The 15,975-nt window shown below is 41.2% G+C and overlaps 1 protein-coding gene across 1 annotated transcript in view; it reads right to left on the bottom strand.

Moving 5' to 3' along the window:
• Positions 1-6,996: 6,996 nt before the first annotated feature.
• Positions 6,997-15,975, bottom strand: part of LOC124619882 — a 67,765-nt gene continuing 58,786 nt past the window's right edge. The window contains exon 6 of the mRNA XM_047146509.1: positions 6,997-7,568. Within this exon, the coding sequence (XP_047002465.1) occupies positions 7,562-7,568 (7 nt within the window). The 3' untranslated portion in view covers positions 6,997-7,561. The remainder of the gene's footprint in view (positions 7,569-15,975) is intronic.

The raw sequence follows: 15,975 nt of genomic DNA, 5'->3' as shown, positions 1-15,975 counted from the left end.
AGGATTATGAACTGTAGGCTTATTCATTGAATATATCTGATTTAACTAACTGTGTAATTTTTTGTTTAGTAGACAATCACCTCTGTACGACGTTTTGGCATGGCTGGCAAATTATTGTAATATTGAGATTTAGATTATGAGTCCGCACCTACCGCAGCAGTCTTTGGAAACGATTTAATTACGAAGTCCGATTATTTCAGTTTTATTTCACGGTCAACTACGAGTAACATTGCCTTTACGAAAAAGCCATTGTCAAGCGTCTGATACCGAATAATCAAAACCTGACGACTCATAGGAGAGCCAATCAGACAGATAAAAATAATTAATATTTAATTTTATTTTATTTTATTTATTTTATAAGCTCCTTGTATTGGCTGTGTTAGCAGTTAAAATTTTTGGGCGTGAGGCCCGCCAGGTGCCGGGAACCCACCTGGCACAAACCTTTTTTAACGCCAACAACTTCAGTATTCTGCAAACACTTCCTTCCCTATCCCAATGTAGCGCAACAATTCGTTCACTGTGATGCGTCTGTCAGCAGTCACCAATTCGTTAACTCTCTGCACATTGTCTGGAGTGTGTGCAGTACGAGGCCTGCCGCTGCGAGGACAGTCCTCAATATTGCCGTGCCCGCTTTCGTCACGTAACCTGCTTGGCCACCGACTAACTGTACTGCGATTGACAGCAGCATCTCCGTACACCTTTTTCAATCTCTTGTGGATGTTTCCCACTGCCTCGTTTCCACAGCACAGGAATTCTATGACAGCACATTGCTTCTGACGAACGTCAAGTGTAGCAGCCATCTTGAAGACATGCTGTGACAGCGCCACTCACAGGAACAGATTGAACTAAGTTTGAAAACAAGTGGGAAGGTTTGTATCTACACACTGTAAAACTTTCACACATGCAGAATGAAAACTGTATTTTTACAGAAATAGTGTGCATTTCTTTTGGAGTGACCCCTGTAGTTCATTTATCTTGTAACTGATCTGTTACGAAACTTTTTGTTGTTATTGACATTTGCATAAATATGTGTTGTATCCATCTTGGATTATTATATTGTAGTTGATGACATTTGTCCAAATTTATATTATTATTATTATTACTATTGTTATTATGTTAACACTGAAGGCACCAATTGCACGTAAACATTTTCAGAGGTGGAATAAAACACATGTATTTTGTATTTGTATCTGGTGCCCTTACAACATAATGCATGCAGGTTTCCATTATGGTGGTTACAGAGGTTATTAATGTACCAGTGCTTCACATTTTCAATGGCTTATCTCAGGCTTACATTAACCTGTGATCTACCAGTGTTAATCACTTAAATATGTTACCTAGACAAATGTATTCCCGAAATTATATTACTCTACATCGATTACTTTTTGGTGTTGCAATTTTTTTTCCATCAGTATATATCACCAAAAATATTTTCTTTCTGCCATTACAAACTTACATATAAGTCATAATCTGTAAAACATCTCAGGGAAGTACTGAAGGCATTTTGATCTCATTTCCAGCAATAGGTAAAATGACTGGCAAGAAAAGTTTGCGTGTATCACTCACAAATATTTTGTGTAATTGCCTGAGCTAAGACGAAACGAATTCCCTCGCCACTGTGAAATTAATACCATCGCCACAACAGGCGTAGAGCCACCCGACTACTGCGCTGACAGTCTACGCCTACGACACGTACAGTCTCCGTAGCATTTCAAAGTAAAGTAGTACTGGTAATTGATGCAGGAATGCACTTCAGTTGTTTCAGACGAGTTCCAGTACCTCATATAATATTCAGAGAACAATTCAATGTTTGTGTAAAAAATATAGTCCTATAGCCAGCTGTACCATTTTCTTCTTCAGGGACTTCCATCAGATCTTACCACTAATCACAATAGGGACAACAGCAGATGAAGTCAGTGCACGTGCAATTGCGTTGGCACGGCATATTAAAATAACTCGAAAATTAATAAAATAAATGAGACATTAAAATAGCAAATGCAAAATTACAAAAAATTTTAAAATATAACACAAAATCATTCTTAAAAGTGTTGGAGTTCTCAGGAACAGTATATGTCAGTATCAGTATTGATAACGGGCAAAAACTGTCAATTTTTTTACAGAGCTCTCAGTGCCCAAGTCCTACTCACACAAAATCCAGCCATCCATATATTTTTCCCTAAATGGTTGGCCACCTGGATCTCCCGCTTGGATCACTCTCATTTTTGGCAATACCGAGGAGCACGTGCCATAAATCTGGACGAAATCAGTGGTGACGAGTAGGCGCAGTCCTTCGTGAGCTCAGATGACTGGATGACAGCTCCCTGCTGTTGCATCTCTGTGCCAGAGGTTATCGGTCACTGCGTGTGGCAAGTTGTGGCTCAACAACCCGTAACCGTGTGTTTCCAGTGGGTGATTGTACAGACGATGTCTGACTGTTACTCTGACCGAGGTGAGTCAGTTTGACCCGTGGGACGTCGAAAGAACTGTACTGGCAGGTGCATGTAGATAGACATAAAGTTCCCCGAGAAAGCCAACTAACAAAGTTTCAAAATTGAGCTTTAAGTGACAGCTCTAGGAATACACCACAACCCCCTATGTATCGCTGTGTCATTGGACTTGTAGGTACGAGAGACTAATTACAGTGTGTGCACACAGGCGTTTAAACAATTGTTCTTCCAGTGCACCAAATGATACTGGAATGGACAGAAGCACATGCAGTATAAAATCAAAGTAAGGAGAAAAATCAATATTACAAATAAATCACTGCACAAAAGAAAGAAAAACCACTGTGGCAACAAAATACATGGGGCTCACTATAAAGGCTTTTCTCTTTTCTTTTAACTGACAGGACTGTAACAGTAAAACTGGTGCCATATTTCCAAAAATGTGTTATATATTCACTGAGCAAAATACCAACCAAAATACAAAAAAGTCACGAGCAATGGCTGTACGAGTTTGGATATCCAGAAAAATTCAGTGTAATTCTGGGTTACCATCTTCAGTTTACAGTCTTAGTATGATGCACTCTTATTTGACGACACCGAATCATCATCAAGTATTGAACACTGGTGACAAGAATTTGCTCAGGTCATACGTGTTGCAGTGTGACGCGGTCTACAGCATAACAATGTGCACTATTCTAAACACATTTTCGCGAATGCCATTACGTCACCACTAGAACTGTGACTGAACTGTTCAGGTGTCAGTGGGAAATATGTGTAACTGTCTCACCTCTCATGTGTGCTGGTACTTCCAAAATAATACTGGCCAATTCTGCATTCGTGTGTGCACAATATCTGTATCTGTTGTGTATGTTATTACTTACATGCATTTTTTCCATTACAATAGAAGTTTTCATTTCATTCACTTAAAACATTGCCAATAATAGGGTTCTCTCCTCTGTTTTGTGCTTACGTGGGGTATGACGTGTATACTTACGGCTGACTAGAATTTTCCCCTTTGGCACCGGTACAGTACAAAAAAAAGTAAAAAATTAGGAGACCGTACAAAGAAACACAACAAGGAAGACGACGATGTTCGGACAACCGGGCTTAATAACCCGCAGCTTATTGCTGTGAAGGGAGGGCCGGTGGTGAAGCCGTAGTGAAACCACCTGCGCAGAGACTGCAATGCGGAGACGAGGGGAACAGAAGAACTGGCGGGCCGAGGTACGAGGACTGCAGCCTCGGCAGCAGCGTCAGCGGCCTCGTTTCCTGTCAGACCGACGAGACCGGGAACCCACGTATACGTGACGGTGGCTCCATCAGGAGTGAGCGAGTGACAGCTTTCGTGGACCCGTCGCACTAAAGGATGGACAGTCTGCAGCACACAGAGGCTATGAAGGGCACTGAGAGACTCTGAGCAGATGACGCAATCGGAAAGCCTCTGTCGCCAGATGTACTGCGTTGTCTCATACGGGGAGGAGAGCTGTGCTGTAAATACTGAGCTGTGTTGCAGAAGCTGAAACCGAAAAATGTTGGTGCTAATGAGGAAGGCACACCTGACACCACGGTCACTCTAAGAGCAGTCAGTGTACACTGAGGTACTAATTCGAAGTTCTGTGCAAAGGTCACGATACCGAATGCAATAGGGCGAGGCCGGAGTAGTGTCCTTACGAGGCAAACGAAGGCCGAGGTGAACATTGACTGCCGCACGAAACCAAAGTGGTGAAGGGTATGCATAAACGAGACACCCACAGTCTAGTTTCTAATGGACGAGGTACCGGTACACACGGAGGTGTTCCGATCTGCTCCCCGGGAAGTACCACAGAGGACACGTAGGACATTGAGAGACTGCAGTGGGCAGCCAGGAAAGACACGAGAAACGAACAAGAAAGTTTCCTATTGAGCACGAGTGCCAGGAATTTCGTAGTTTCGACAAAATGAAGAGAAACAGGTCTGAGGTGTGAAGACGATAGAAGAAACCAATTGCACCGGCAGAAATTCATACAAACTGTTGTGTCAGTGAGAAACGAAAGCCACTGTTGATGCTCCACGAGTAAAAACAATCGAGATATCACAGAAGGTGCCGCTCGAGTAGGCGAGTCCGTGGAGAACTGCAATAGATGGCAAAATCGTCAACAAGTAGGGAGCCAGAGGTGCAGGGCAGTAGACAGGCCATTGTAGGGTATATGGTGATAGCAAAGAGGACGACGCTCCAGACGGAACCCTGAGGCACACCGTTTTCCTCGATAAAGTCGTCCGACAAGGCAGAACCCACACTTACTTTGAAAACTCAAACTTTTAAAAATTCCTGAAGCAAGTGGGGCATGTAATTACGGAAACCCCACATGTAGAGAGTGTGGAGAATATCAGTCCTCCAGCAGGTGTGGTAGGCTTTCTCCAAATCGAAAAACACGGCCACAGTCTGGGATTTCCACAGAAAACTATTCACGACACTGGTGGACAAAGTGATGAGATGGTCAACTACAGAATGGTGCGCTCGAAAGCCACACAGTGCAGTGGTTAGTAAATTGCGAGACTCGAGCCACCGTACCAGCCGGACAGGAATCTTACATTCTGTCACCTTGCAAACCCTTGGTCCCAGAGAGCCATTGGAGGTTGGCCCACACAACCGAAGAGGGAGTAGAACTGTTAAAAGAACTACCAAAGAAAATCCAGGCATGTTCCCTAAGGGAGGGGAAAACGTCACTTTGTCCAGCACGGAAGGGAGAAGATGTTGCAAAGGCTGGGGCCACATGGTAGCCAAGCATGAACTCACCAAAGAGCAGCAAGCCCCATGCGTGCGCGTGTGGGGGGGAGAGGGGGGGGAGATCATGCATAAATCACATTTGTATTCGTTGATGCAATGGCACAGGCTCCAGCAAGGTAGGCGATACATTAATGAGAAAGTCCAGATGATACACTCCAGTTAACCTTTGTGGTAGCACTTATGACCCTATTAATCTAATGCCAAGCACACCTGCCCATAACTTGATTGAGAATTGGTGCTGATGCCCTCTTTCCTGAATTGCTTGAGGATTCAAAAAATGGTTCAAATGGCTTTGAGCACTACGGGACTCAACTTCTGAGGTCATCAGTCCCCTAGAACTACTTAAACCTAACTAACTGAAGGACATCACACACATCCATACCCGAGGCAGGATTCAAACCTGCAACCGTAGCAGTCACGCGGCTCCAGACTGTAGCACCGAGAACCGCTCGACCACTCCGGCTGGCGCTTGAGGATTCACACCTGCCTATACATGCTGGTTATGGGAATTCACAACACCATCTCAAGTGAACCATGCCTCATCGGTAAATAAAATCTCTGATGTGAACAGTAGATCTGCGGCGCACTTCTGCAACAGCCACTGACAGAACCACCATCTGTCGTGATGATCCTGTGGCCTTAGGGCCTGAATGTGCTGTAGACGATATGGGTAAAGTAACTGTTCATGAAGTACTCCCCAGATAAGAGAATGAGACATGCCTTCTGCTGCAGCTAATCATGGCAACTAGTCCCAGGGGTTTCTTCCACCAAACATAGTACAAGCTCCTCCTTGTCAGGTATTCAGACTCTGTGGGGCCTTCCACTGTCAGTCTTCTGAGGCGCAAGGATACCTGTGTCCCTCAGGCGCCGGAAAAGTCTGTCTAACAGCTTATCGGAAGCCATTTTGCACTTCAGATGCATTTCAGCATAGAGGGCAGGAGCTGACAGGCTATCTCCATTTGCTACACAGTAGCAGAATATTGTATCGGCCAGTTGACTTGTCGAGTAGCAGACTACCGTTGCTAACAAGTGGTGGAAGTGAGAAAATGTAAATGTACTATACCATTTGCACATACAAACAGTGCAATAACAGTAAATACATAAGTGAATCCGCATTTGGAAGAAGATAAAACACCGTGATACATACCCAGGGTTGACTGTAATGACAATAAGCACTCGAACATTATGAAAACTAATGCAGCCTACAACACAACTCTAACCACACAACTGGCTGCGGATCACTTAACGGTAAGACAACATAATACCATGCCGACACATTTGACAGGGCACCAATGCGATGACAGTGCTAATAACCACAACTGAGCATCGCGCAGCCATTCCTATAAACACGTCTATCTCAGAAAATATCGTTTGCAGACCAGTGTTTATTGTTTCTTTTTTTGATGATTACTACCACGTGTCGAAGTATCTGAAACTTTTTTAAACACGCTATATATATTTTGTAACAAACTTTTATCTAAAATTGTCAGTGCAGCTTAGTAGTCCAGGTGTTAATCATTACAGTGTAGTACGCCAGAGAATCGATTTAGTTTTTGTTAACTCCACTACAGATGTGCGAGAGGAAGTTTACCTCAGTGACAGAATTAAGCACAGCAATCTCGTCTTTAGGAATACAGACTAACTGCGAAATTGCTTGGCTAGGATATCCAGATTTACAGATTTTGCTTTGTGTATTGTAAAACAACATTGGTGCACTTCATTGGATAGGTTTTATTTATACTCTTTGCTAGGAAAAAATGAGTTTGTTAAATCTGCATTTTTATTTGGATTCCTACTCACTACATTTCAATTTCATTTTGTTTACAAATAAAAATGCCTAGGAAACAGTCAAGTCTTTCTGATTACACCAGAATGGCTAATAGACAGGTCTACGCCATCTGAAGAACCCAATAAAGATCATGACACGAGACTCACTTCGGGTTGAGAACATCAGGCTTTGACTAGCTCTTTGGAAGTTCCTTTCAAGAAACATAACTCCGATCGGGAGTGTTGTGCATTATCTCGCACCTCTGACCTCTTCACTCACACAGGCTTTAAGTTACTCGTCCCCAATGTAACATCGTACAAACAGAAAATTTGACGGGAATCGGCACAGACGAGGGACTTCTTACACCAAAAATCCCACTTATTCTTATCAGTTTATCACTTCCCTTTAAATGTGTGCAATTCACGGTTATGCCAGACCACAAACAAAACACAACACCAGATGCTGCGTGATGCGGGTGTGGACCTTGGCGTCAGTCGCTTTTTGCACGGGCAGCTTTATATGGCTCTCTCCTGTGTTAGTGAAGCAAACAGTCTCTTTGTGCATGTCCCCAATCACACTGCTTCAAACACTGTATACAAAAAAGTCTGATTAGTAAAAAATATGTATGTGGGCAACACCAAGCTTGTCACCTAGTCAAATAATGAAAACAAACAAAAAATATATATACAATCAGTAAATAAGATACTTTGATTTCCACAGAGCAGTTATCAGTGTACAAGGGGGGTCCCAGAAGAAACCGGATTGTTGTCATAAAAAATTTATTGATGAACCTTTTTACAAAATTACTTCAGTCACCTTCAAAATACTCTTCATTACATGCGATGCACTTGTCAAGTCTCTTTTCCCGCTGTTGGAAGCATGTTTGGAACTCTTCAACTGTGATATTGTCCAGTGCCCTTTGCGAAGCTGTTTTTACTTTGTGGAAATAGGAAAAAATCGCACGGGGCTAGGTCCGGCGAATACGGAGTGTGAGGAATGACAGACCACCTCTGAGATGCCAAATAGTGGGTCATTCGTAAGGCCGTGTGTACTGGAGCATTGTGGTGATGCAGAAACCAGTCACCTGATCGCCAAAGTTCTGGGCATTTCCTCTGCACATCCTCTCGCAGACGCCTTAAAACATCCAAGTAAAAGTGCTGGTTAACAGTCTGGCCAGGGGGTACGAATTCCCGGCGCACAATTCCACGAACACCAAAAAAGACAGTGATCAGCATCTCCACATTTGACCTCACTCGCCTCGCTTTTTTTGGTCTGGGAGAGTTGGGAGTCCTCCACTGGCTTGACGCTTGCTCGGTTTCTGGGTCATACCTGTAACACCAACTCTCATCCCCTGTAATGACTATGTTCAAGAAGTCTGGACCACGTGCAGTCTCTGTTTTCAAGTCCTGACACACATTCATGCAGATGGTTTTTTGCTCCTGTGTGATAAGGCACGGAATAAATTTAGCAGCAATGCGTCTCATGTGCAAATCCTCACTCAAAATCCACTGGAACGAGCTCCAACTGATTCCTGTCTCAGCTGAAATTTGGTCGATCGTTTGGCGACGATCCTCGTTGATCTTTTGGCGGACCTTTTCAATGTTCTCCTCATTTCGCAATGTTGAAGGGCGTCCAGAATGAACTCGGTCTTCGACACACATCTCACCATGTTTAAAGCGCCCAAACCACCCGTAAACCTGTGTGCGGCTCATAGCGTCGTCCTGGAAAGCTTCCTGAAGCATTTGGTGTGTCTCCATTGCAGCTTTTTTAAGCAGGAAACAAAATTTCACACACACTCTTTGTTCTTTTAAAGTTGCCATAATGACTTTGCAGAGGTAACCCGCCAACAGTGAGGGAAACACAATACCAGACTTGCACGTTCAGCTCTACACTGGCGCCGTCTGCACAGCTGTTTCATGGAGGTCTGTACTAACGCCATCTAGTGTGAGAACCTTTACGTCTACGAGTGACAGCGAACTCGGAGTCCGGTTTCTTTTGGGTCCCCCCTCGTACATCAAGTATCATACTAACAAGTAATATCTTGGACCTCTTCCTAGATAAACTTCCCAGTACATTGACAACATTATGACTTTCCATCTCACATGAAACTGTCTTATGTCTTTCCATCTAAAATTAAACTATCTTACTGGCAAATTTCAAGAGATCAATCAATAAAGAGAATCCAGAATGGAATGTATCAATATTATGACAATGATAGTTGCTACTCACCACATAGCAAAGATGCTGAGGAGCAGATAGGCACAGCAAAAAGAATATTAGAAAGTGAGCTATGGGCCAACAAGGCCTTTGTCAGAGATAGAAAACACACAGCTGATAAACATATGAACGTGACTGCAGTCTCTGGCTGTGGCCTCAGGTGCAAGTGAGCTGCAATTGTGTGTGTGTGTGTGTGTGTGTGTGTGTGTGTGTGTGTGTGTGTGTGTGTGTGTGTGTGTTCTACCTCCAACAACGTCCTTGTTAACTGAAAGCTCATTTTCTGAAAGCCTTTTGGCTGTGCCCACCTGCAACTCAGTATCTCTGCTACATGGTGAAGAGTGACTATCTTCTTCATAATATTGCTACAATCAATGAAGAGGGTGTCAGATGATTTCTGCACATCTCCGAACCAGTTTCAGAACACAAACTAAATTCAATTACTAACAAATTCACCTTCATTAACAGTTTTTCCATCATCAAATCTGTTGTAAATTGAACTATAGTAAGACACCACCTCTAAATCGTATGCTGCATCTCGACCTGAAATACGCTGCCCGATGACTGAAGTGAAGTGTCCAGAAGACGTGGCCGGATGACAGTGTAACACTAATTATTTACGTGACGGCCAGTGGTGCGTGTGTGTTAGAGTCGCGATTCTTTGTGACACACAGAATGGCCACCAGAGAGTGTTAATCTCGTTCGTGCTTCACGTTGTTATCGGCCCGGAAGGATATATAAGGGGCATAAACAGTGTCAGAAGTCGAGTAATCTCTGAGGAGGACACAGATCCTGTGAGACAGCGCTATCAGCACGTGACAAAGTTTGAAAGAAACTGCCGGCCGGCTAGTCGAGTCGTGCAGTACAGAGATTTGCCGGTCAGTCACGTGTGACAGTGGCCCGATGTCCGAGTGCGTGGGAACGTGAGGGCAGACATACTAGTCTAGTTTCTGGCCAACCACAACCAGGGTTGCCACAAGTTTCCCCAAGTGAAATTCCCTGATATTTCCCCGATTTCCACACAAGTTTTAGCATTTTTCCCTGACAAATTTTGAGGTATCGAGGGTAAGTTAAAACTTAAGTCGACAACCCGTCATTGCCACAATGGTACAAGAAATAATAGTGTAAACGAGGAAATATCTAAAAAAGCTTGCAAGCAGATGGCGTTTCCCAATGTGAGCAAAAATCTTAAGTACTAACATTAATATATTTTGTAATGAACTGTTTTTAGATGGAGAAAGCAAGCCACACGGTACGTGTGTCTCATTAAGACCACAATATTATTTCATTTCAATGAAATGAAACACATTCGGTGACAAAAGTACGCATTTCCTCAGAGTCACAAGACAGATTTAAAATAGGTTCACTGACTTTGGAAATAACCTCAGAAAAAAGTAGGCCTCTCAAAAGAAGTGTATAAGAAGGGGAAGAATTGTGTAAATCAGCACTGTAGGTGACCACCAATACAATGTCGGTTCTACTACGTTCGTTATTGTCAATTATTAGCCACTGCGTTATATCTATTATTTTACAGGTATTTCGAAAAATACACGAGTAAGTGGCATACAAACTACCAGCAACTGACACAATTTTCTTCTTCTCATTGTCCGTACTTTCTAATATGTTACCTACTTTTGAAGTGCCAAAATGTACTAGAATAAATAAAAGTCTATAAAACGCGACACTGTACAATGTGCTTGTGGTGAGACAGTTGCAGTTCCTGAAATCCATCGCCCGTGGCCTCTGGCCCGCCGAGGAGCACCGCAGTCCCGGTCCACGGATAAACCGTGAAAATTTGCTGCGTTTAAACCACGCACAGGAGTTGACCGGCCTGCGGGCGGGTCGGTGGGAGTAGATCTGACGAGCAGGGCTCGCACACCAGGGGGGACCGAGCGGCTTCAGGTCGGCGAGCCTCACCCGTTACAGGTACCCACACAAATCCAGCTATTCACGAGCCGCAGACAGCGTGTCGACGAAATGAGACTGGGGCGATCGGTCCGCACGACAGGTAATTTGTTCGATTACTCTGAGAATCGATAATGATGAGGATAGGTAGCAACTCACTGTAAAGATGATTGCCGAGGCACCGACAGGACGTATAAAAGACAATTGTCCTCTCACAACTAAATTTTCAGCCATAGCTTTTGTCAGAAAACAAGAGCGCACATATACACACACGCATTCAAACAATCACACAGACACAACAAGTGCACACATGTTGTTGTTGTGGTCTTCAGTCGTGAGACTGGTTTGATGCAGCTCTCCATGCTACTCTATCCTGTGCAAGCTTCTTCATCTTCCAGTACCTACTGCAACCTACATCCTTCTGAATCTGCTTAGTGTATTCATCTCTTGGTCTCCCTCTACCATTTTTACCCTCCACGCTGCCCTCCAATGCTAAATTTGTGATCCCTTGATGCCTCAGAACATGTCCTACCAACCGGTCCCTTCTTCTAGTCAAGTTGTGCCACATGCTCCTCTTCTCCCCAATCCTATTCAATACCTCCTCATTGGTTATGTGATCTACCCATCTAATCTTCAGCATTCTTCTGTAGCACCACATTTGAAAAGCTTCTATTCTCTTTTTGTCTAAACTACTTATCGTCCACGTTTCACTTCCATACATGGCTACAATCCATACGAATACTTTCAGAAACGACTTCCTGACACTTAAATCTATACTCGATGTTAACAAATTTCTCTGCTTCAGAAACGCTTACATTGCCATTGCCAGTCTACATTTTATATCCTCTCTACTTCGACTATCATTAGTTATTCTGCTCCCCAAATAGCAAAACTCATTTACTACTTTAAGCGTCTCATTTTCTAATCTAATTCCCTCAGCATAGTCGTGTGAAGTTAGCACCCCTTTTTCGAGAAATATACATTTTTTTCAGAGTTCTTGATAGATATGGCATAGTTCTAGAGTTCTTTGTACAAAATTTCAATAGTTCTGCAGAATTTAGCGAAGAAAACAACAATATTCGAAAAAAATTTCGTATCGAAAACGTTCTTTGGAAATTTCCGCAAAATGTAAATAAGTACAAGAGTTCTGAGCACAGTTCTGAACAGAGCTCCAAGAGTTCTTTCGAAAATCCAAGTAACGTTTTTTTGTGCAGCTAATAGTTTACGAGATAATTGCATTTTAATGAGAAAATCTTTTCACTTACTGTGAAGTTGGCACCCTTTTTTTCAGAAAGATATATTTTTTTTAGAGTTCTTGATAGATATGGCATAGTTCTAGAGTTCTTTGTACAAAATTTCAATAGTTCTGCAGAATTTAGGGAAGAAAACAACAATACTCGAAAAAATTTTCGTATCGAAAACGTTCTTTGGCAATTTCCGCAAAATGTAAATAAGTACAAGAGTTCAGAACACAATTCTGAACAGAGCTCCAAGAGTTCTTTCGAAAATCCAAGTAACATTTTTTTGTGCAGCTAATAGTTTACGAGATAATTGCATTTTAATGAGAAAATCTTTTCACTTACTGTGAAGTTGGCACCCTTTTTTTCACAAATGTATACTTTTTTCAGATTTCTTGATAGATATGCCATAGTTCTAGAGTTCTTTGTACAAAATTTCAATAGTTCTGCAAAATTTAGCGACGAAAACAATATTCGAAAAAATTTTCGTATCGAAGACATTCTTCGTCAATTTTCGCAAATTGTAAATAAGTACAACAGTTCTGAGCACAGTTCTGAACAGAACTCCAAGAGTTCTATCGAAAACCCTATTAACATTTTTTTGTGCAGCTAATAGTTTACGAGATAATTGCAATTTAAGGAGAAAATCTTTTCACTTACTGTGAAGTTGGCACCCTTTTTTTCAGAAATGTATACTTTTTTCAGATTTCTTGGTAGATATGCCATAGTTCTAGAGTTCTTTGTACAAAATTTCAATAGTTCTGCAAAATTTAGCGACGAAAACAATATTCGAAAATATTTTCGTATCGAAGACATTCTTCGTCAATTTTCGCAAATTGTAAATAAGTACAACAGTTCTGAGCACAGTTCTGAACAGAACTCCAAGAGTTCTATCGAAAACCCTATTAACATTTTTTTGTGCAGCTAATAGTTTACGAAATAATTGCAATTTAAGGAGAAAATCTTTTCATTTACTGTGAAGTTGGCACCCTTTTCTTCAGAAATGTATATTTCTTTCACAGTTCTTGACAGGTATGCCATAGTTCTAGAGTTCTTTGTACAAAATTTCAATAGTTCTGCAGAATTTAGGGAAGAAAACAACAATACTCGAAAAAAATTTTCTATCGAAATCATTTTTTGTCAATTTTCGCAAAAATTAAACTGGTACAACAGTTCTGAGGACAGTTCTGAACAGAACCCCAAGAACTCTATCGAAAATCCTAATAACATTTGTCTATGGCGATAATAGTTTGTGATAAATTGATTTAATGTGGGACACACTTTCTCTACAGAAAATATAAATATATTCGTACAACAGTTCTGATGACAGTTCTGGACACCACGTGAAGAGTTCTATCGAAATTCCTAGTAGAATTTTTTAGTGCAGGTAATAGTTTAAGAGGTAATCGCAACTTAATTAAGAACCCCATAAGAGCTCCTACTGTGAAGCTGGCACCCTTTTTTTCAGAAATATATATTTTTTTCAGAGTTCTTGATAGATAAGTCATAGTTATTGAGTTCTCGGTACAAAATTTCAATAGTTATGCAGAATTTAGCGAAGAAAACAACATTGTATAACAAAGCTGATTCAGGAACCCTTTCCTTTTGATACAATTCTTCCTGTTGCCACAATAAATCACTTGTGCATAGATTCCAACTGTACTGATCATTACAAAAATACAACCATTGACCAGCGGCGCACATTTCTTGCAGCGTTGTACAAAGCATTCGGCTTATCCGCTGTGAAAATATCACACTTAACGCTATTTTAAAATTTACGGTGGATGGCTTCCGTTTATCTACAATGTCAGCATCTATCGAATTATCTTCATGCAAACGTGATGCCTGGATCACTCACTTCCCCTTTTAGGTACGGAGGAAACTAGAGTTCAGTCTTGTGGAAGTCAAAAAAGGAAATGTGGGCAGCCCTTCTTTTACTGATAGCAAACTCTAGAGAAATCTCCACACTTGTTTTTCTTCATCATGCCAACAAAAGAAAAACTCTCCCTTCATAGCTCTATTATCATTCCAGTACTAGTAAACCAGTTGTCCGCTTTCACATTTCGACCTGACTGATATATAGGTTTACACAGTCACAGAACAACATCAAATTGTTTATTGCTCAGTTGGTAAATCCTTCTGGTTGCAACACAGCGTATATTTCCAAATTGTACAGGTACAATACTTAACAATCCACACTTAAGAATCCATACTCGTTTGTTTTGATTGATACATATTGGCGAAAACTGTACCTTCCACAGAATCCTTCCAGCTTCTTGCCTACTGTAACATTTTCTCCAAGGGTGTAAGATTTGTGGTAGTTGCGTACAAACACAGTAAATATTTCCCGAATAGCTGTTAGCTTGTCTAATTGTCTCCTTTCATCACGAATAGCGCGACTGTAAAATCTAAGGCTCTCCAGAATAAATTTGAAACGTTTTATGTTCGTTTGCGAGGTGAAATTTTTCAATGCCATCACCATCAGTTCCACACAGATCTTCCAGGCTTTATCTGTTACTTTTGTTAACAACAATTAAAAACAAGAGACTGATGAAGGCTTTCAATTCAATATCATCTATTGATTTTACCCCTCTCTCACGCTGAAATGAGGCTTTGATGCTCTCAAAATTCTGATTGGAATACAAAACTACAATAGACAAATATCGTCATCTATGAGGTAATTACAGCATCACAAATGCTGCTTTGGCTGCACCTATTGGTACAGGTAAATTTCGAATAATATTATGCTCTTCGAACAATATGCTTCGAATTTCTTCAACATTATCTAGTACTTCCCACTTAAAATAATAAAATTCCTATAAAATAACGCAACCAGGCGCAGTGTATTAATCTGATATTTGACGTTCAGACAGCGGACACTGACTATTAAACAGTTCAAACAGAATTTAAGTGCAGTTTACATTCTGGATTAGCTTTGTACTACTTACTACGTTGATAAACAAATAAACTAATCGCTGAAATGAAATACGAAAGGGCACAGTGGATAAAAACGAGCAATCGGCTCATATCTCATCAAGAGAGCATTAGCGTCGATACTGAATCGTACATACAACAATGAAAGGCACACATGAAGTGTATATTTTTAGAATCAGGAAGAACCAGATGAATTTTATCACGTAAAACAGTAATTGTTTTGAACTCTCATGACATCCAGGACCCACTAACAGCTAAAAATATGCCCAGGACCCTCATGGATGAAAGTTATATTGCAACATCACCAGCCCCTAGGATACATAAAACATGTGCTGTGTGTAACGAATAAATTTGAAATTGATGTCGTTAATATTGTTGCAAACATTTGTTCTAGTTAGAAAGGAAGTGTGGAAGTTTGATGAGTTACACTACAGCGAGAGTTAAAAGTCTTTACAATGTATAGAAATGTAAGTATATTTACTGAATATATCGTACAAACGAACTAAGTAGTATGTTTAAATCCTAATTCAATACATGACTAATAGAGGTGTTATAATGTTGAGGGGATACAGTATTAAAGTTAATAAGAAGTTCGAAATTTGTAAATAAGAACCTCGTTTATTTGGTCCTCAATAATCCGGATTTCCGGTTTATCCGGATTCATATTTTGTGTCCCTTGGTATTTTTCTCTTTTTTTTCTTATAA

This window comes from Schistocerca americana, chromosome 6 (genome assembly GCF_021461395.2).
Source record: "Schistocerca americana isolate TAMUIC-IGC-003095 chromosome 6, iqSchAmer2.1, whole genome shotgun sequence".
NCBI lineage: Eukaryota > Metazoa > Arthropoda > Insecta > Orthoptera > Acrididae > Schistocerca > Schistocerca americana.
Note: the sequence above shows the minus strand (reverse complement) of the source record. Positions and strands in the feature narration are given on the sequence as shown.